The 21,752-nt window shown below is 53.8% G+C and overlaps 1 protein-coding gene across 3 annotated transcripts in view; it reads left to right on the forward strand.

Moving 5' to 3' along the window:
- The window catches only part of Scube1 (signal peptide, CUB domain and EGF like domain containing 1), a 123,224-nt gene that overhangs the window by 41,873 nt on the left and 59,599 nt on the right, over nt 1-21,752 (forward strand). For all 3 annotated transcript variants that reach the window (XM_059247358.1, XM_059247359.1, XM_059247360.1), the window contains exon 4: nt 8,765-8,899. In XM_059247358.1, coding sequence (XP_059103341.1) covers nt 8,765-8,899 — 135 coding nt within the window. The remainder of the gene's footprint in view (nt 1-8,764; nt 8,900-21,752) is intronic.

The following is a 21,752-nucleotide window of genomic DNA, read 5'->3' on the forward strand; positions in this document are numbered from 1 at the left end:
AGGCAAGTAGATCTCTGTAAGTTCAAGGCCAGCCTGGTCTACAGAGCTAGTTCTAGGACAGCCAAGGCTACAACAAAGAAACCCTGTCTCAAAAAACAAAAATTAAATTAAATTAAACTAGGGGGAAAGTTAGATACAGGGCTGGTAAGATAGGGGCATTTGCAACCCAGACTGAGGAGCTGAATTCAATCCCCAAAACTTGCATGATAGGAAAGAACCGATTCCCACAAGCTCTGACTTCCACATACCTGCCATGGCATAATCCCCATCTCCACTCACTAAATAAATGAACAAATGTAAAATAAAATTAGATATAGATTTATCATATTGTCTAGTAATGCTACTCCTTAGCATATATCGAAGAGAATTAAAACATGTCCACCCAAAAACCTATATGTGAATATCCACAGTATAATTCATAATTGCATCAAAGCTGAAACAACCCTAATGTCCATTAATTGGTGAATAAACAAAATCATGGCAGGTATATAGACATAGGAATATTACTCAGCCATAAAAAAGGATGAAACTTCTAATACATGCTACACAACACTGGCAAAGCTTAAAAAAACAATGCTGTATAAAAGAAACCAGACACAAAAGGACAAGTCATATGTAATCCCGTCTAGGCAGGAATGTGAAATGTCTAGGCAGGATAACTACATAGAGACTGAGTGGACTTGTGGTTCTGGGAGTGGGGGGACTGGGATTCGTTATAAAGGGACACATCGCTATTGTTTGGTGGGAAAGACATGTTTTAGAATTAGTAGTGACAGTTACATGATGAAGTAAGTGTGCTAAAAAAAAAAAAAAAAAAAGGCCAAGGTACATCCAAGGTGTGAATTGCATCTCCATTATGCAAAGCAGCTGTGGAAATGAAACATCGGGAGAGTGCTGTCCCACACACTGTCAGCAGACCAGCAGACCAGCAGACCAGCAGACCACACGCACAGTTCCGCCCCTTGGTTCTGGTCAGCATTAAGCACAGCCATAAGCTGACCTCCCGCCCCCGCCCCCGCCCCCGCCCCCCCAGAGCAGTCCTGGGAGATGAGCGGGCCAAAGCTAAGTTGGGAGGGAGGCAGTTTAAGGAACTCCTCTGCTCAGAGACGAGCAAGCCAGGCAGGCTGGACCCTCCTCCCTTCTCCTGTGTCTTCTTGTCTCTTTTCCAGTTTGGAAGGGACTTGGCTGTCCAGCATGCTGCGCCTGCGATCCCCAGAGACTCAAGGCACTCCGTGCAGTGTGTCTAGCATGGCTCCCATTTGTTGGTAGCCGCGTGGGCCAGATCTGGTGCTGAAGGCTTTGGCTCTGTACTCTCTCCCACCACCCCAACCCACCCCCACACACCCCAACACTTCAGCACTATTACCATCCCTGCCTTACAGAGAAGGAAACCCGGGCCTTGACTGGGCTCAGCGGCCTGAGGTCAGAGCAGGCACTAGCTGCCTCGTGCCCCATCTGGTGTGGCCTGTGGGAAAAGATCCAGACCCCATAGGCAGTGACCACAGGGTCACAGGCAGTTCTAAGGGGGAGTAGTTGAAGGCCTGAGCTAAGCTGCAAATCTGTGTCCTTGGCAACCCAGAACCCTGGGGGAGCCTGGGTGAGCAGCTGCGTTCAGAAGGCAGGATCCTGAGGAGGAGCAGTGCCTGGTTGCCGGTAGCTCCAGCAGAGCCTGGCCCTCCTGGGCTGGCTTGGGGGTGAACTAATGGTAGGCTTGCTGGTCTAGAGAGCCAAGCTCCACACAGGCCTCTCTCAGTCCTGAGTACAGACTTGGGCCCAGCCCAAGAGGCTGCATGCTGCTGACCTACAGGGGACCCAGGAGTCACGGGAGAAGGCTTCAGATGACACCCAGAGCGGGAAGCAGACGGGTCCTCAGTGACCCGCTTATCCCTCCTGCCAGGCAAGCTGGAGATCTCAGCAGTTCAGGAGTGTTCGGACTCTGTCAGAACTCAGGCCCCAGATCTCTAAGACCCGGGTGTGTTTTACCCGAAATCGAATCCATCTGGTTCTTGTTTATTTACACTTAACTCATCAAATGCAATTTTGCAAGAGTCATTCAATAGCCAAGCCTCAGCTGCCCTCCAGAGGGGAGTGTGGAGGGGGGGGGGGGGGAGAGGGCATCGCTTCTGCCGGGACCGGGTGGCAGAGCTCAGTGGTGGAGGTTGAGCCTGGCTCCACCAATGAGCCTGAGCTTTGGTTCCCACCCACGGGATACAGGATGCTGCTGGAGCCTGTTGCAAGACCTGACACACAGTGGATTCTAGTCAGCCACAGAAACATGGGCGGGGTCCGCTCAAAACACAGAGTCTCTGTGTCGAATTGTGAGTGTTCGTAGGAAACACAAAGCAGCTGAAGCGGGATCAGGGAGTTATAAATAACGGCAAACTCCGGACTCCTCATCCAGAAGAGGACAAACAGCCCACTATTAATAAAAACAAACAGCCCCACCTGGGGCCAAGCAGCGGCCCTTGAGGGCAAACCACAGACCTCTTGCAGACGGACGCCCTCCAGAAGCCTCTGGCCTGGCCTCAGAAACCCTTCCTGTGGGGAGACAACCACAGCGAGTGGGCCCCAGCCCTGACATGACCCCTCAGGGCTGGTGGGAACAGGGTAGTGTCCGCAGAGCCAAGCTGGGCAGGAGTCGTAGCGAAGGGCTTCCTGTTCCCTCGCTAGTGCCAGACCTGGGTCTGTACTGGGCAGTGACCCCGGAGACTCTGTGAGGCTCTGTCATGGCTACCATGTCCTGTCAAAGCTGGAGTCCTCAGTGGCCACACCCTTGAGGGGTGCTTCACGGGGAAGCTGGAAGATGTGAGACACAGAGTATAACTAAGATGGGCTGTGTCGTGGGAGCTGGAGAGAGAGACGGACTAGGTGTGGAGGACAAATTAGTAGCCCTAGTGACTGTTGGGGTGGGAGGGAGACAAAAAAAAAATTGTTAGGAAACAGGGTGCTTCTCAGGCCTGGATGGCCAGATGAGGTTCAGGCCAGACTGAGCTGAGCTGAGGTCTTCTGTGACCTTGGGTACCCGGGCCTTCCTAGGCTCCAGCACTCTCCGCTGCCACTGGCTACTGCCTTTGACTGAAGGAACAACTACCAAACAGTATTCCTACTGAGGGTCGCCTTGGGGACCACCCGAGGCCCAGCTCCCATCCCCCATTTGTTGTCTACCACCTCAGCTAGCCAAAAGAAAGGGGGGCTCCATGCAGAAGTGCACTATATGTTGAAGGAGGGGACCTGTTCACCCCACAGAGGTGGTCCCGGCATCCCTCCCCAAGCTGGGGCTTCAGGATAAGCTGTGTGTCCTTCAGCCCTGCCAACTGGTTTCAGGGTCTCCTCCAGAGCTTCCTAGAATCTGCTTCGTAGCTTAGTTCCAGTGCCCAGGGGTTCCCTGCCTTCTTGGAAGCCCCGCTGTGGTTATAAAGGAAGATGGAAGAGTATCAGCGTTCAGAAGCAGGATGTCCTCACCTCTCTCCTAGCTCTTCCAAGACCCCTGAGCCTGGGGTGGAGAAGGCCCCTCAGGGTCTGGGCTACACACAGTTTCAGTCTTGCTGATACCTTAAGGGTTGTCAAGTTACTCTGAGAATGTCTCTAAGAGTATCGCTCTGCTGGCTGGACTGTGGGGTCCAGCAGAACCGATGGTTTTTTGAGAGCCTTACAGAGTCATGAGCCCAGCTCAGGACACACCTCCATGCAGAGGGCTTAGCTTTCCTGGCTGCCTGAGTCAGCACGCAGGACCTAGCCAGTTACTATCCTTGGGGGCTTCCAGAACTCTCCTCCTGCTGCCATACTCACAGTCCCTTCCCTATGTGCCCTGCCCTGCCAATCCTCCAGCCTCAGGTCACTCATCTCCCCGTGCTCACAGCCCGGGGTTCACATCACCTCCTCCAGGAAGCTTGCCATCCCTGTTTCCTGGTCCAAACCCCCAAGTGGCATTCATTCTCAGTCAATGTCTATGGATGCAGAAGGGCAAAGGCTTGGGTCTGAGGAGACAAGGCTGTCCCTGGAGAAGGGTATAAGTGTGTGTGAATGGGACGCATTCTGATAGGAGAAGAAGCGGGCTCTTGGAAAATGGCATAGAGCGCCTGCCCAAGTCCCTCTGGATGCCTGGTGTCTTAGTTAGGGTTTCTATTGCTGTAAGAGACTCTTCTAAAGAAAATTTTCAAGTATTTCATTGGGATGACTTACATTTTCAGAGGTTCAGTCCATTGTCATTATGGGGTGACATGGTGGCATGCAGGCAGACATGGTACTGGTGAGGTAGCTGAGAGTTCTATATCTTGAAGGCAACAGGAAGTGGTCTGAGACACTGGGTCATATATAAGACCTCAAAGCCCACCTCCACAGTGACATACTTCCTTCAAAAAGACCACACCTCCTCCAACAAGGCCACACCTCCTAATAGTGCCACTCCTTTTGGGGGGGGGCATTTTCTTTCAAACCACCACACCTGGTGAGCCAAGATAGCATTCCCCTGCAGCAGCGAGCCTTCCTCTGAAAGTGAGCTGTGGTATCACCCCTAGTGAGCTCACCCTAGACTATCAGGTATGGCCTCCTGCCCTGCCACCCTAGGCCTGCCTCTGGTGAAGGAGATACAGGCTTATCCCCACCCATGGCAGGGATGGCATTGCGAAACCTGTGGTCTAGGCAAAGGGATGAAGTGGAAAAGTAAGGCCTCCAGAGCTGGGAGACCTGGAAGGAGGCACTGAGGTGACGAGGAGGAACGGGGAACTGCCCTCTGCCCCGTGGACCCCTGACTGGGTTGTTCTCACTGACTGGAGAACACTCTGCATCCTCTGGGCTTTGAGAAAGTCTCTTCCTATCTCTGTTCTCTTCTGAGAACCAGAAGTAACAGGAGCCAGACCCGGGGGAGTGGGGCTTCTGGGAGGATCTAGTGAGCAGTGTCCGAGCTGGAGCTGAAACTAGCATCAGGCATCCTTCTGCGCAGTGACAGGGCATCATGGCCTCTGACTGTTGAGGGAGTTCCCCACAGGACCAAACACACAGTCCCTCAGTAAGAACGATCATGATTCCACACAGAGAGGGGAAAGCTTGTACCCCGGTGCTCCAAGGGGCTTCCTGAAGGACACTCAGCGGTCCAGCCACACTTCCTGGAGACAAGGCCCAGTACTGCCCACGCGCTGAGGGAAAAGCAGAGCAGACTTCAGGGGGCACAATGCCTGGTATGGACTCCCTTCTGGCCCTGAAGGCACCTCTCATAATTGGATGCACCCTGTGCTGGGTCACAGTGTGCCGGCTAACTCCAAGGAACAGCCAAGGGGCTGTTTCTCCATGGTGCTCTGCCAGGTGACCCCCATCTGGCCTAGGTGGTAGGCAGACTTCCCGTGATCACAACTACACCCGCTGATCATTCTCCAGCCCCCATGAGTCCTCTTGGAGAGCTTGAGATGCAGAGTGTCTATGGAAGAGGTCATGAGTGTGGCCTGTAGAGGGACTCAGCGTCCCCAGGACTTTCCACCCGACTTGGGTAGGATGTGAGGCCCTGTTTGGATGCAGTGGAGAAGGGTGCAGAGGGGCAGCTCTCTTTTCCCGCCTGCTTAATCTTGGGGTTTTATCACTTGGGAGAAGGGAAAGACATGTTTACATGGCCTTGCATTTGTTTCAAATTATTCATCGGGGTTGGGGAGCCATTGTTCCCTGCTAGTATAAACAGCCATGTCCCAACAGCACCGCCACCCCGCCAGATCACTGAGGGCCTGTGGATGCCTCCTGTCAACTGCCCTGGTTCCTAGCTTTTGGTGAGGTGCGGAGCTGGGTCAGGCCAGAGGGCTGCAGAGGGGTGGCATCCAGGCCAAGGCAGCATTGCTGCCCCACGACACGCTGGAGGGTCCATATCTGCTTTGTCTGTCTTGCGATGGAGACTTGGCTTGGACTGGAGTCTGGGAACCAGAAGAGAGGCAGTAATGGATGGCAGAGGGCCATGGTCAGAGCTCGTGGTCAGCTGTGAGCTAAGACGCAGGCACAGGTGCCTGCCTTTCTCAGTGCAGTTGGGTCTACGATAGGATTCACCCTGCTAGTGGATCATGCCTTCTGAGTCTCAGGAGAGTGCGTTTAAGTTGACCCAGACTCAAGATCGGGAGAGAGCGGGTTCTTCATAACCAGTCTGAATACATTTGGGGCACAACCAGCCAAGCAAAGCGTCTGAGGGCTCTTGTTCTGGGGCTCTGCCTTCACTCTGACCTCCTGTGTGGACCACTCAGATCCCTTTGGCCCTCCCTGAGTGTCAGAGTCCCAGCGATGAAATGCACTTAGTAATACACCCTATCACATGAGCCGCTGAGGCTCCAGTGAGGCCCTTCGGTTCACAGAAAGCGCCCAGGATGCTGGCTCTCTGTTGCTCAGGTAACCAGGCAGTGCCCAGTGCAGACCCAGAGGCTAGAGACAGACTCCTGCAGCATGGAGGAGAGGTAACAGCTCCGTGCACTTTGGGGTTCACTAAGCAAAGGTATTGGTAGCACTAGGCCGGGAGGGAGCCATCAACAAGACTGTGAAGGCTGTTCAAAGAACTAGTAATACCCCTCCACACACCCCCACTCTCCCCCCACCCCCCCACCCCACCCCACCCCCCCACCCCACCCCCGCACCTCCCAGTTCAGCCTCTGGTCCCGCCGCTCCTCTCAGCAAGAGCCACCTTTACATGTGAGCTGGAACCTTCAGTGGCTTTTAGAGTTGAGAGCTCTGTTTCCCTCCTCTGACAGCCACACGGCTGACATTTGAGCTTGCCAGAGAATAATGATGCTCCACGCTGTGGGCCTCAAAGGCAGCCGCGCGGTCTCCTGGGTGGTAAAGTGGTCTGCAGTCCTCGAGCCTAAATAGGACCCAGCTGACAGCACTGTAGAGCCAAGCTGTCCCCGGTTCAGAGCAGGTCACCGCCGCCCTCTACCTTTTGCCTCACATCTTTTTGGTCTCAATTGGCAAAAGATGTCTGTGTGAAGAAGCGTAGGAAATTTTCAGTGCCAAAGTGTATGTGCGCGTATGCATGAAAAGGAAGTGTGTGTGTGTGTGTGTGTGTGTGTGTGTGTGTGTGTGTGTGTGTGTGTGTGTGTTGGAGGCTGGGGATTGGCTGGGCACAGCCAGTAGCTCCATGCACACATTGCTTTGTGGTTTTATGTATTTGCCTATTAAAATGACAATACAGCCATGGAACATTAAGGTTTAAGAAGCCCTTCTTTCATTAAACAAACCGACAGAGTAGGGGTTATGACTCTGGTAATTGAAACATGCTGTTCTGCTCAGGACCAGAGTTCCATAAAGGCCCTTTCAGCCAGTCACACCCTTCGTGCCAGCAGCCTCTGGTCAGAAGTGAGCGTCGGCCCTGAGCCGGTGCCTCCCGCAGAGTGGGAAAGACCTCTTGGCAGCCTTCCCCGGCAGTCCTGGCAGCCAGAGGTCAGGGGCTTTTCAAATCTTCCCCCACCCTCCAGGCTTTTGAAATCAATCTGCCAAGCTGAGACCTTCAGGGTGGCGCAGGCTGCCCTGGCCTCCGGCCTCCGGCCCCCCTCAGGGCTCCAGGCTCTTATGCTGCCAGCTGTAAACCGAGGTGGGTTGAAGAAGTCGGGGCTGTGGTTAGCCAAACTCCGTGTGTTAGGGAGACACTTCAGTCTGCACTGTCATCCTGGGTAGAAGAGTCTGGTGGTGACAGAGGAGAAGGCCAGGCTTGGGAGTCTTTGTGCCAAGTCTGAAGTCCTACCCCTGTCACTTTCCATGTAGCCTGGCGCCCGGAATTCAGATTTCTCATCTATGAATGGGCTAACACTTAAATCTGATAGGGTTGGTGCAAGGACCAGAGTTAACATAGGAAAGGGCTTAGAACTATGCTAGTCGTACGGGGAGCAGTCACAACACTCCAGCCCTTGTAACTGACTACTTCTGTGGAGTTCCATTGTTGGAAGATTACCATGGAATACCATGCAGTATGCCTGTGGAGTACTATGAAGTACCTCTGGAATACCTTCATGCAGCACCATCATAGCATGATGCCATGGAGTACCCCCATGCATCATCTCCAGAGTATATGCCATGGAGTACCCTCTTGTAGTACCATCATAGCATGATGCCATGGAGTACCCCCATGCATCATCTCCAGAGTATATGCCATGGAGTACCCTCTTGTAGTACCATCATAGCATGATGCCATGGAGTACCCTGTTGCTAATTAGTCAATAAATAAAACAATGATTGGCCATTGGCTAGGCAGGAAGTATAGGCGGGACAAGGAGGAGAATAAAGCTGGGAAGTGGAAGGCTGAGTCAGAGAGACACTGCCAGCCGCCACGATGAGAAACAGCATGTGAAGATGCCGGTAAGCCACGAGCCATGTGGCAAGGTATAGATGAATGGAAATGGATTAATTTAAGCTGTAAGAACAGTTAGCAAGAAGCCTGCCATGGCCATACAGTTTGTAACCAATATAAGTCTCTGTGTTTACTTGGTCGGGTCTGAGGCTGTGGGACTGGCAGGTGAGAGAGATTTGTCCTGACTGTGGGCCAGGCAGGAAAACTCTAGCTACAGTACCCCATCATAGCATGATGCCATGGAGTATACCCTCCTGCAGTACCATCATAGCATGATGCCATGGAGTATACTCTCCTGCAGTACCATCATAGCACGATGCCATGGAGTACCCTCGCGCAGTATCTCCATTGTGTAGCACCTCTGTGGAGACCCTTCATTAACTGATGAAGAAATTGTCTCTGTGACCCACTAGCTCCAGGTGTGACATCTCTTCTCCCCTTTTCTCCCTCTTCTCACAGATGTGGATGAGTGTCAAGACAACAATGGTGGCTGCCAGCAGATCTGTGTCAATGCCATGGGCAGCTATGAGTGCCAGTGCCACAGCGGCTTCTTCCTCAGTGACAACCAACACACCTGCATACACCGCTCCAACGGTAAGCACAGCCTGTGTTGACGAGGCGTGTCTTCCAACCCCGCGGAAACAGGCAGCCCTCTCCTGTTTGGATTCCATATGGATTCCAGGAGCCTCAGGGTCGGGGTAGGGGATTTCAGTGGTGACCTCAGTGGCTCTCTTGTGTTACCAGTGTTGTTCTTTGTAAAAATCATTCTAGTTCCTTCTCTCTGCCAACTGTTGGTATTTCTCCTGTCTGTATGTGGTAGGGCCACAAGTGGTAGATACAACCAAAGATGTTGTCTTCCTTTTTGTGGGAGAGGCTATGGCCAGGAAGCTGGGACCCCATGTTCCCCAGACCCCTTTGAAAGAGGCTGGTGTCACTTTATGTCTCCATAAGCCTCCAGCACCGATGATTATCTGCTGTATATTCCTGGGTTACCAGCCTGCTGAGGGACCTTGTGAAGCTGGACAGACTGAGACAGAGGTAGTTGCTAGCCAAGCTCAGCAAGTGAAGATTCTTGGTGTCAAGGCACCGATGGTTCAATCCTGGAGTTTTTTGAAGCCTGGGCCTACAGCAGGGCTGTGAGGTGGGCAGAGCTGGTCAGAAACCAACATGTGTGTGGAACCTGTGTCAACACATGTATGGAACCCAGGCAGAGTGAACAGCAGTAACAAAGACATAGGATCATCATCAGCTGCTGTGTTGGCTCTGGATCCCAAAGCAGGGCTTTGTAGGACTGCAGAGAGGCCTAGCAAGACAGTGCCCAGAACCAAGGCTTCCGGGGCCAGGCTGTCCTGAATAGTCAAGGCTGGAGATGTGAAGTTAGGAAGAACAGCCCACTGTCCCTTCTCCAAGCCTGACCTTTGACAAGGAGGGAGAGCTGGAGATTGGCCAATGTAAGACAAGGGGCAAAGAAGATTCATGCTGGGCTCAGCTCAGCAGAGCCCAGGTGTGAACCCAGCTCCGCCATCCCTTTCTGGGGCCGCTCTTCAGCAAGCTCCCTGTGTGCTTGAGTCTCAACTTCCTCATTCACCAGAGAGGGGCCATGGCACTGGGCTAGCTGGGTGTCTGAAGCTAGAAGGAGGAACTAGTGTGACCTGCTGGCGTTCAGTGGGGCTGCCAGAGGTTGTGGAGTGGAATTCTGGGAAACTGTGTGGGGTTTCTGTTAGAAAATGATTCCTGGGAAAATAAAAAGCAAAAATACACTTGAAATACATTGAGGCGGTAAACCAGAAGCTTTCTAGTAGACTCTTAGATTGCCTGGGTTTATTTTAGCAATTTCCTTACAGGCAAGTCTGGTTCACTGACCCCTGGCACTGCGGTGTCCTCAGAAGGATAGGAAGGCCAAACTTGGTGTTTCTTGGACGCTTTCTCTAGACACCAGAGCCACCACACACAGGTGGTCTCAGGGAGACAGGTGCTAATCTTGCTCCTAGTAAACACTTAGTTATGGTGCCACTGGGCAGAGCTGTCCAAGATGGAGGCAGGTGATGTAAATGAGGGCCTGCGTCCACAGGGATCATAAGAAGCTGGTTCATCAGACAGAAAGGAGATGCATGTGACAAGGCCCTGGGTCCTGCCTATGTTGAGGAGAGGAAATTTCTGCGAGTAGCTTACAGTCACACTCCAGGAGCTGTGTCCACCAGCACATACACTCATTTCCTGCCTTTGGAGAGAGCCTCAGGTGGGCTGTGGTGAAGCCATGCCTCTAGTTGAGTGTATGAGGAAGGACAGACTGCAGTATTCTCAGAGGGCAGCTGTGGCTGGCCCATTCTGCCTTCTTGGCATCTCCTGGGCTGAGAGGTTACAGATTTCTGTGTTCGCCACAGGAGATGGGTGGGGGGAGGTAACAACCCTGGGATGAGCAGGTAACTGCCAGGGTATAGGCCTGAACACCACCACCACAGAGGGCTCGTAGGAGGCTGGCTATGACTCCACTGACAAGGGAGGAAGCGAGGTTAGGGAAGCCGGGTTGGGACTGGAGCCCCGTTGTGTTCGCTGTAGTGGTTCTGTTCAGGTAATCAGGCCTGTCAGAGAAGAAGCAGGTGGTGGGACAGTGGCCAGAGCTGAAGGCCTCTGTGTGGAAGCCATGGTTGTACTCAGACCAAATGATGAAAAAGAGCCGTGTGGAAGCCTGAAGCAGCTCACTAGGCAGGGTGTGTACAAAGGCCTGGAAGTTTAGGAACCAAGACTGCATGATGGAATGTAATCGGCAGAAAGAGAGGAGCCCAGGAGGGGAGCTGAGTGCCCAGTCATGGTCGGGATCCTGAGAGGTTGGGGGTGCAGGGAGGAGGTCGTATGTCCGAAGAGAGTAATCATAGAATACTGGCACTTGGGAGGGAGGGTGACAGTCGATGGCTTTTAGGGGAACTTAGGAACTCTAGAGGCTGGAAGGGAAAGAATTGTGTACTGCCCCGTATTGGGTACAGCCTTGGACACAGAGTCCATCCCACCCAAAAGCTCCCCTGGATTTTTATAAAACTAGACATACAGATTTGGCTACAATACCGGGGGGTAGCACTTCATTCCCAGTCTGTGTTGACCAACGTGTGGATGGAAAGAGGTCCCTTTTCTTACTGGGAATTCTGGGTGGAATCTCTGGACTTTTGAATCTGGGCCATGTAGCCAATCCAAACGCTCCTGGGGAGCTTCTGGAAGCCCGTCTTGCAGGGCAGACAGCAGCGTGTGTCCGGCTTCCGAGCCGGAGGAAAGTGTGCACAAAGTCTGGGAGAAGACAGGACACAGGGTCCTGGGCGGGCAGGTAGCCTACCTCCAGTGGCACAGTTGCGGTTGTCACAGGCGCCCACCGTGGCATCAGCGTCTCACCACTCAAAAGTCAGAGGCGGCCTGGAAGTGCTAGGATGCGGCTTCTTGCCTCCGATTCTGTGGCTCCCGGGAAGGCAGCTGGATCCCTCATGTCACCTGACTGGCTAATTCCTCTCCAGATCTCTGGACTTCCCCGACCCACTCACCCACCCAAAGCATAGACCGGTTTTGATTAGATGCATGCAAGGGGCAGGCCAAGGTCAGTCTGGGCTCCTGGCCCAGGAACCAGGCCATTACAGCTCAGCACTTCTGAGTAGCCTGGCTTCCTAGGCGCCAGCATAAACCCTGGCCTGAGGCTCATGGATCAGGCCCAGGCTGGATTGGGAGCACTGGTTTCTTGGTTTCAGATCCCCTGGGGCCTCTGCTGTCGCTTTGCCCCTTTGGGTCCTTTGGCTATTAAGAAAAAAATAAATAAATAGCACTTGGGGAAAATGCTTTGAAGCGCCTAAGTGTAAAATCTGCCCTAGGGGTGTGACGCATAGACAGTTAATTCCTTCTGGTCCCCAGAACCAGAACTGGCATGGCTTGACTTGACATGGGCAATGCTCAGTCTGCACTGGATGGATAGGAAGGGACCCTGGGGCTGTTGGAATCTGGCTAGTCCCTCTGCTTAGCATTTCCTGGTACCGGCTTTGGTGACAACCCACAGGCCCGCCACTGCTCAGCCTCTGGCCCAAGCTCTAACAATGCCTCCTCTGGCCCTCAGCCCAACAGTCACTCCAGACTCAACCCAGCCCCTGCTACACCAGGCTAGCCACACACCTGGCTACTCAGAGGCTAACACTTCTACTTCTCCCACCCCTGCCCTTCCGATCCTTAAAGTGTGTCAAGTTCATGCTCCAGGAAGATATGTCCTCCTGGATGATTTCCCCCCTTTTCCTCAGGGAAGTATTATTTCCTCCAGGCTAACCCATACTGGCTGGATCTGGAAGGGCCTCTGAAGGCCAAGGACTCCCACCTCTGTGAAGCAATGTTCCCCTCTCACCTCCCCATTTACAGGATCCGGTTAGCTGTGTACAACCCTGATGCCTTCCGATCCTACTTTGGGGCCATGTGACTTTTTTTTTTTTTTCAGTCTAGAACAAGATTGACTGTGAATCCCGAGGGACAAGTGCCTCAGGAATTCTGGCAATTTGTTTTTCTCACCTAAGGGGTGACCAATGGAGCCATGGTAACCATGGTCACCTCATTGACTATGGTGTTGTAATCGTGAGCATCATGGTCCTGAACACTCCTGTTGGCCCATGGGGTGTGACATTGAGGTGTACCTGCCTCTTTGTGCAGGAAACCGTTCCGCAGGATTGGGCTTAGAGTCTCACTCGATACCTGCTGTGGGCCAGCCTTGGTGGGGGCTGGAGGCAGCAGAGTGAGAGGAAACATCACCTTGTTTTGTTTTTTGGTTTGGTTTGGTTTGGTTTGGTTTGGTTTGGTTTTTCGAGACAGGGTTTCTCTGTGTAGCTTTGTGCCTTTCCTGGAACTGGAACTCACTCTGTAGCCCAGGCTGGCCTCGAACTCACAGAGATCTGCCTCTGCCTCCCAAGTGCTGGGATTAAAGGCGTGCTGCTGACCACTTCACTGTTCATCCTTTGCATCCTTGCAGTGGTCCATTTCAAGTTTGAACTCAAGAGTCAGGAAACTTGCACGAAGTTGCCAGAGTCGCTGAGGGAGAGTCTCTGCCATTCAAGGCTTGGGCTCCTGACAGCTGGCTGGTGCAGAGAACAGGCAATACAGAAGATTCCAGGAGTCCTTCTCAATGGCTGACCCAGGTCCACAGGACTCAGGAGGAGTCCTAGTGTAGCAGACACCCTCCCCACCTGACCCTTCCCCCCTCCCCTCTACAGTTTGCAGTTTTTGCTGTGAACTCAGTTATACAGACAATGGCTGCTACTCCAGACAGAAAACATGCATTCCTATTTGTCCCCAAGCTGAACATCTCCAAATCTCTGGGTACCCAGTGAAGGGGTGTCTTTTGACGCCGCTGTTGCTGGCTGTCATGTGCCACTGACGTGTGACAGGTCTGACTCTCAGGGTCAGGGGCCATGATTTCAGTCATATAGGAGTCCAGGTCAGGGGCTAAGGGGCTCTCAGCTTGTTTAGAAGGCACAGTCAGCTCTGGAATTGCCATTGGCCATGCTCATAGTTTCTGGATACAGTTGTGTCTCAGAGGGTCAGGTTGTATGAAAATGACCTTGGGTTAAATTACACTTGGTTGTTGTCCTTATTAAGCCACACCAGAAGCATCTGGGGATCTGTTTATTTTATCTGGAACTTTGGAGAAGTAAAATACCCCCAATACAACTCGAGACAAAATAATAGGGATTTTAACGACTTTTTGTTTTGAAATCATTCTAGATTCATAAAAGCTTTAAAAAAAGTCTTAAAGAGAGATAGAGGTACCCTCCACCCAGTTTTCCCCAAAGGCAGCATCTTAGGTCACTAGAGTGTAATACCAAGCCAGGAAGTGAGCACTGGCACAGTGTGTGTGTGTGTGTGTGTGTGTGTGTGTGTGTGTGTGTGTGTATGTGTGTGTGTGTGTGTGTGTGTGTGTGTGTATGCCTTTGGTTAGTGCAGATTGGAATCAACACCACCATCAAGAATTTGTATTTGGGGCCAGCAAGATAGCTCAGCAAGTAAAGGTTCCTAACCAGCAAGCCCCATCTAATGACCGGAGACAGACTCCTGGGACCCACCTAGTAGAAGGAGAGAACAGGCGTCCACAAGTTGACCTTTGACCTCCACACATATACTGTGGCATATGTACACACACACACAAACACGTAATAAAAAAGAACTTGCATTTTAAGAACAACTACACTCTCTGCCAGGCACTGACATGCCAGGAGAATGACTTAGAAGGACTCCATCATTTACTATCCAAGCCTGTGCGCTTCTAAGGAAGCAGTGGATGTTAACTAGGTCATCTAGGGAAAAACCAAGACGGTCTCCAGTGGTACTTCATTTGACCTTAGCCTTGAGATGATACCTCCAGTGTTAAGCCCTTGAGCCTTATGAGATGGACACTAGCCACTCCATGGCACAGACAGGGGTGAGAAGTTCAGAGACTCATGTAAATACCGGGTCCAAGGGTTCTGGCCCTTAGGAGCAGCGACAAGACAAGAACCCGAGGGGTCTGAGTTCAAGTCATGACTTGCCTCCTTGGCGTTTTGCCCATGGTTTCCCACTTCTCTTTTAGGTAGAAAGCAATGGAGATCAAAAGAGGGGAATCATTTCTTTATCTAACATGCTAGCGGCCGATGTCGGGACTGTGGTACCAACATGTGTGCAGGCGTGGGTGTGATATGCTGCTTGATTGGCACATGCGCAGAGGAATAGATCTGAGGGGCCCACAGACTAGTCAGACAGAGGGCACTGAGGTTAGTCTGGCCCTGGGGACCTGTGGAGCAAGGGGCTTGTGAAGCCTCTGGAGCTGGTAGCTAACTAGAGAAGGGAGGAGCAGTCATGCACGGACTGAGGGCCACCACAGTGTGGGTGGGGTAAGGAAGGAGACTGGGGGAGAGGAGTCTGTGGTGGGAATGAGATAACAAGGGGCTATGGGGTCATCTGGCCGTGGACCAATGGCAGCTGAGCCTTTAAAACGGCCTCTGAAGACAAAGCCTCAGAACCACTGGCTAGCTGTTACACAGATTTCTCTGTCATTTGTCCGGAAGAATGTCAAGGAGGGTCCTCGGACACCCCTGTCCTCCAGTGCCATCTGATCAAGGGGACCAGAGCCTGGCAGAGTGGGTATCAGTGTTTACACTCCTGTGTGCACCATGCAGCCTCACTAGAGGGCATTGCTCTCCCCCTGCCCTGGGCCTGATCTTTCTTTGCATGACTGCTTTTGAGTTGCCTCCAGCCTGGTCTAGACTGCGAGTCCACTGCCTCCCTTGCCCCAGGGACCGCCACCCTCTTCCACGGTTAGGTCCAGCAGCGGCAGCGCCATTGTCCAGCCCCGCCTCTCTCCATTCCCCGGTGTTCTTTAACCCCTAAGATCCCTGCGGCAGGTTCCACTGCCTGTTGGAGAGGGTGGCCCCGGGAGTCTAAAGAGAGGGTGCCGCCCCGCTCTCCAAACTGGCAGAGCCAAGGGAGACGAGAAACGGTGTGGCAGGAGTTTGGAGTTTGCTAACTCGGTCTTGAGACGTGGATGTCGGAGCCACGTTTCTAGTGTAAGATCACCGTCCATCTTGAGGAGGGCACGGGGATGAAGCAAGCAGGGAGCTGGGCTGTCACACACTCCCAGACATCCCACAGGTCCCGTGAGCAGGATGGCTTGGGAGAAGGTGGCAGGGAGGGACGTGGAGAGGGGGCTGATAGGATGGCCGAGGGAGGAGGGGTGGGTGGCCAAGGGGAAGGTGAAAGGGACATGATGGGGAGGGGGGGGTGACAGGATGCCTGACAGGGAAGTGACAGGAGTGTGGCTGAGGGGAAGGGGACAGAAAAAAAAACATGAAGGGGGAGAGGAAGGTAAGCGGAGCATGACAGGGGGATGGCTGAGGAGGGGAAGCTGGCAGGCTGTCTGAGAGTAGCTGAGGGGAAGTTGATGGGGAGATGGGAGGGTGGTGACAAGAGTCAGGTGGAGAGTTAATAGGGGCTGATTAATAGAGAAGTGACAGGAAGATGGCTGAGGAGGAGAAAGTGACGAGGTGACAAATGGGGACGATGACAAGAAAATGGCTGCATCGGGGAGAGGAGACAAGAAGGTGGCTGACGGGAAGGTGACAGGACAGGCATGGCGGAGACAATCGCAGGGTAGCTGAGGAGGAGGTGACAGGAGAGGAGGTGACGGGGGAGATGTCTGACGGAGGCGTGACAAGGCCAAGGGAGACCTGACGGGAGAATGGCCATGGCCGAGGGAGCGGTGAGGACTGATGGGGAAGTGACAGGGTACTGAGGGGAAGGTGACTGGAGAGTGGCTGGGGAGAAGGTGTCAAGGTGGCCGAGGCAGGTGTGAGATGGGGCCAGCAGGCCTTCAGGAGAGCCAGCCTCCCTCAGCTTTGCACTTCGGACCAGCCTGTGACTCACGTCACGGAGGTGCTGAATATTTCAGTGGCGGGTGCTTCTGAACAAGGCAGAGCTTTGTTCTCTTTACAGAATAGCCTGACTGGGAGTCAGTGGGGCCTGGATGACAGGGTCAGTCTGCTTTTTTTTTTTTTTTTTTTTTTTTTTTTTTCTTCTAGATATGGCCCAGGGCCTTATATGGAACAGCCGATTTCCTACATTTTTAGAAGCTGAAAATGCCAAGTCCCATCAGAATCTGTGATTAAGGGTCCTGGAGAATGGTGTGTACAGAGCACCTGCCCCTCCTTCTCCTCAGTGGCTGGTTCAGGCCCGGCCCCTGCTGGGGTCTGAAAGGGTCTGAATGAAGGAGGAAAAAAGCCTTGAGGCTCTGGGATCTCATTGGAGGTCAGGATCCTAGGACACTGTTGAGTCTCAGACCTCCCCGTGTGTGTTCTCAGGGGGCAGAGGCAGCAAGACTCTACTTGTCATCTGCTAGGCACTTCAGTGACCCTACAGTACCCTAGTTCCTCTGTCCCACCTCTGTGGCGCGACACTTAAAAGGCCCCCTTCTTTGTTCCTGGGTACATCCTCCCCAGACCATGGGCTTGCAGGAGGAGCAGATCCAAAGCAGGTGCCTACCAGACCATGCACAGCGGCAGTTGCATCGCAAGGACTGGGCGTGAGGTGGGGGTGGGAGCAGGGGCGCACTCACCCACGCATTGGCTCACTCGCTCGTCAGTCAGCCCATAGCAAAGGAGATTGTGAGCTGATTTGGTCCTTTCTTACTGTTATAACTGCTCGGGAGTATTCCTGTTCTGTTCTGGAGGCGATGAAGCTGAAGGACTAGCTCCAGAACGTTCCACATCTGGTGAGGACTTCTCTGCTTCACAGATGTTGCCTCTTTCTGAGTCCAAATGTAACAAAAGGCAGGGGTCAAAGGGCCTAGCTATTGCCTGTGCCTATTTCTGAGGGCATTCACCTCACCACGGGCCCCCCCCCCCCCCCCCCCGCTCCAGACCTACCAGCCTAATCATTCATAAAGCTCCCACTTCTTTCTTATACTGTTGTGTTCGGGGTCCCGTTTTAGTGTGGATTTTGAAGGGGACATACACATGCTTCCTACATGCTAGGATTAGGAATGAAATGTTCCTTTCAAACCAATATCCAGACTCCTGAGGCATGGGCCCTGCCTGCCATACTCACCTGAGTCGGCTGTGGTCAGAGCTGTGGGAAAAGCCAAGATCACCCCGCTTCTGGGATCCGAGCACCCTGTCCAAGCTCACAGTGGAGTCAGGCCTGGCTGGGAGCAGCTTGGCAAAGGCCACCTTTGGAGTATAGGAGTTTGGGGCGGGGATTGCCGTAAGTGCAGCCTCTGAGCTAATATCCCAACGCTAACTCCGTCCAGGGCCCCCCTGCCTTCTTCCCACTCCCCCACCCCCCAGGCTGGCCCTTCAATCTTCCACCTTTGTCTTTAGCTCGGCCTCTCCTGCTTTCCTTTAACCCCGTCCTGAAGGCTGAGTGGACACTTGCCCTCTCTTACCCTGCGTCAGCCGCATGAGCCCTCGCCAGGCCCAGCTCCAATCCCTTAAGCGTTACGGTGGCTTTCCCCTGGGGATTGCCCTGATGCTCACAGCCACCCTGCGAAGTGCCTCAGATAAGTGCCACCGTGCCCCTGGGTGGGAAATGGCTTCTCTTCCTGTGCAGTACTGTGTGTGTGCGCGTGTGCGTGTGCGTGTGCGTGTGCGTGTGCGTGTGCGTGTGCGTGTGCGTGTGTGTGTGTGTGTGTCAGAGTGGGGAGGACTTAAAGATGGGGTAGGCTAGATTTCTGACACCATAGCCAACTCTTTCTTTCTCACTTCCAAATCCCAATGAGCAAGCCCACAGACAGAGCCCCCTGTCCCTCATGAAAGTCCCCAGCCAAGTCATGGCTTAGCATCCCGTGAGTGTGCATGGCTGTTGGGCGGCTGTCAGTAGTTCCCCGGATAGGATTCTCACATCTTGGGAAGCAAGCCAGGCCTGCGCTCCAGGGGCCCCACCGTAGCTCCTGCAGGGCCAGGGTCGTCCCTGCCCCCTTTGAAGGCCTTCCATCACTGACTATGGGGGGCTGGGACAGGCCACGTAGGGTTGCAGGCTCCTCGAACTCCTTGTCTGCTGTAGACCAGGTGGGCGGGAGGACGGACATCCCTGGCACTTAGCGTGGAGATTTATGGTGCTACTGGAAGAGGCCTGGCCTGGCCCTGTGCGGTCTGGAATGGCCCTCAAGGCGGGGACAATAAATCCATCCCATTATTTTTTATGAGCCTCCCACCCCATAAACAACTCCTCTGGCTGGTAAGCCAGCTTCACGTACTTCTCCTGGCCCGGCCTCAAGCCGGCGCCAAGGGCACCACAGGGCCGACTTCTCAAGGCTGGCGGGGGATCTTTCCACAAAGCTGTCTGTCGGCCCTTGGGGGCTTTCAGGAATGGATGGTGAAGGGCAGAAGGTGAGCCGCAGCCCAGAGGGAACAGGACGAGAGACGGTCCACCCACCTGGCCCGAGGCCCCTTCTCAGGGATCAGTCCTCGAGCCTTGGTTTCTCGCAGTGAAAGTGAAGCATGTGTCAGAATTGTTCATGAGAACGAGATTGTGTGCACAAGCTGTGTCCCTCAGGAAGTGTCCATCCCTGGGCTCTGCAGCACTGGGTCACCAGCACATGCATCATATACAGCCAGAAAGCTTCCCAGCTGAGGATGACTGGGCCTGGCACTGGGCCTGGATTTTGATGGCTCCTGAGTGTCATCCATGTGGTACTGCTATCCCATTGGTGGGATGTAGGTTCTGGCCATTAGCAGAGACTGGCTCTGAACTCAGGTCTGGCAGCTTGACCATATACCTAACAAACAGGCAGACGGGTACTGTGCAGCCTAGGCCCCTGAAACACAGAGAACCCCAGCCAGCCTTGCCATGCATCCTGCCCTCTACCCAGGTCAGAGCTGCCAGCTGCTGACCTCTGGCCAGGTTAGTGCAGCTGCTCCCAGCTCTCCCTGAGCCTTCACACATCCAGCCCGTGACCATGTCCTTCCCCATTTGACCTTCCCCCAGCTCCCCACAGCATTCTAACTCGGATCTCCATGGCCCGTCCTTGCCACAAATCCACCCCTGCAAAAATCCTGCCACCCCGTGGCCCTGTCTCCTCACACTGCTCCCTCTGTCTGGAGCTCCTGTCTGTTCTGACCATTGCTCCCTGGAGAACCTTCTCAGATGTCTGGGCTGCGTGGCTTTGATTTATAAAGTGCTTTCCTGTTCCTTGAACAGAGCACAGCCTAGAGAGGCCACCCAGGGACACCCAGCACTTACTTCCCCATGGGTCTCTGGTTCAGCCAGGACTCACACCGACACTGTGGCCATCAGGTCAGCTGATCTTCCAACCCCACCAGATCCCTCCCAAAGGGTTTGCCCCCATAGTTCATCTGTCAGAAATACAAGAGTCCCTCGGCCTCATTTGTCCAGCCTTTCTTATGTAAGCTGGCTTCTCCAGGAGACACTTCCGGACTCTTATCCCACCCTTCACCCTTCCCCATCCCGCTCTCCCGATCCCACGCCACCTCTGCATGGCACTGCGCATGCACGAACGCCTGTACTTACTAAGCACCACTTTTAGATCAGACTAAATGGTGGGAGTATCCTTGGGACACAGAGAGGCATTCCAGGTATCCTCCCAGGATCTGGTAAGACCAAAGCTACCCTGAGAAGGCCATCCACAGCTAGAGGCCTGGGATCTTTCTGCATCATGTCTGGGGCCAGCTAAGCATGGCATGAGACAGCCTGTCCACCATGTGACTCCCTTTAGGGATCCTGCGGGAAGGGATAAGGTCGATGAGTTAAAACAGATGGGGTACTGTTTTACATGTAAACATGACCTGTGCCACATTTGGGACATACAATTAGGAAGTACTTACCATTTATCTGAAATCCAGTCTAGCTGGCTATGCCATGTGGCTGTTTGCTGGAGAGAGTGAGTGACTCGTGGCCCAGTGGGCCGGAGGCCAGCCCAGTCTTGGGTCTTAGTCCATCTCACAGCCAGACCTCCAAAGCCGCCTCTAGGTCCCCGGAGAGGCTTCAGCTCGGGTGTGGTGACACCTAGTGACTGGCCTAAGAACTTCAAGAGGTGAGGAGGAAGGAAGGGTGGCCCTACCTCTCAGAAGGGCTGACAGGGAGGCTGCCCCAGAGTGCCACTTTCCATGTCCTTCAGCACTCTTTTAAAAAGGGAGCTTCAAGGCCTTCTGTTCACAGGTGAGGCACTGAGCAAGTCGTAAGAGCACACTAGAGGAGGCTGCAGTGAGGCATGGGGTCACATCACCCGCCTCTGCCACACAGATCCTCCTCGGTAACTCGGCATACACCTGTCTGCAAACACCTCAGATCTGTCCTCCTAACTGTCTGTGAAGAGTGCCCTGTTTCTTGGAGGCAGCTTTCCCAGCATCCAGGAGATGGGACAGGCCAGGGCACACCGGGGGGCAAGGGGGTGTGTGTGTCCTGAACTGTCTAAAAACTAAGCCCTGTCTCATCCAGCCCAGAGACAGACAGTCATAGTCTCAGCAGGCAGTGGCCACTGAGGGGGCAGGTCAGTATCTCAAAGAGCCCAGGGGCTGTCCTTTTTTGAGGCTTGGGGGGGGGGGGGCTGCACTGAGCCCCGCAGGAGGAACAGGGTGCTTCCCGGGCAGAAGGGACAGTGAACCGGCCTCTGTGCTCAGTCACATACCCAGCTGGGACCCAAGACCCTGAGAGGCCCCGAGGGAGCATCTCTGTCCCCTGTATGTTCCAGATGAGATAGAGGGGAGGCAAGAAGGAAGGCGGGGGGCAGGGGTTCTCTTAAGGGACCAACACTGCCAGTCAGGGACCGGGCTGATGGGATGGGAAGTGAGCATTATAGTGGACACTGGGGACCTGGGGCAAGGGCCCCCACCTCTCACGAGCCACCGCGTCCCTGTTACTGGAGCTGTGACATTCTCAGCACTCAGCTCCCGGGTTGTTTGTGCAAAGTGCCCGTGGGGAATAAGTGGCTCTGGCTGTCGTCATCCAGAGAGAG

Source organism: Peromyscus eremicus, chromosome 20 (assembly GCF_949786415.1).
Source record: "Peromyscus eremicus chromosome 20, PerEre_H2_v1, whole genome shotgun sequence".
Taxonomy (NCBI): domain Eukaryota; kingdom Metazoa; phylum Chordata; class Mammalia; order Rodentia; family Cricetidae; genus Peromyscus; species Peromyscus eremicus.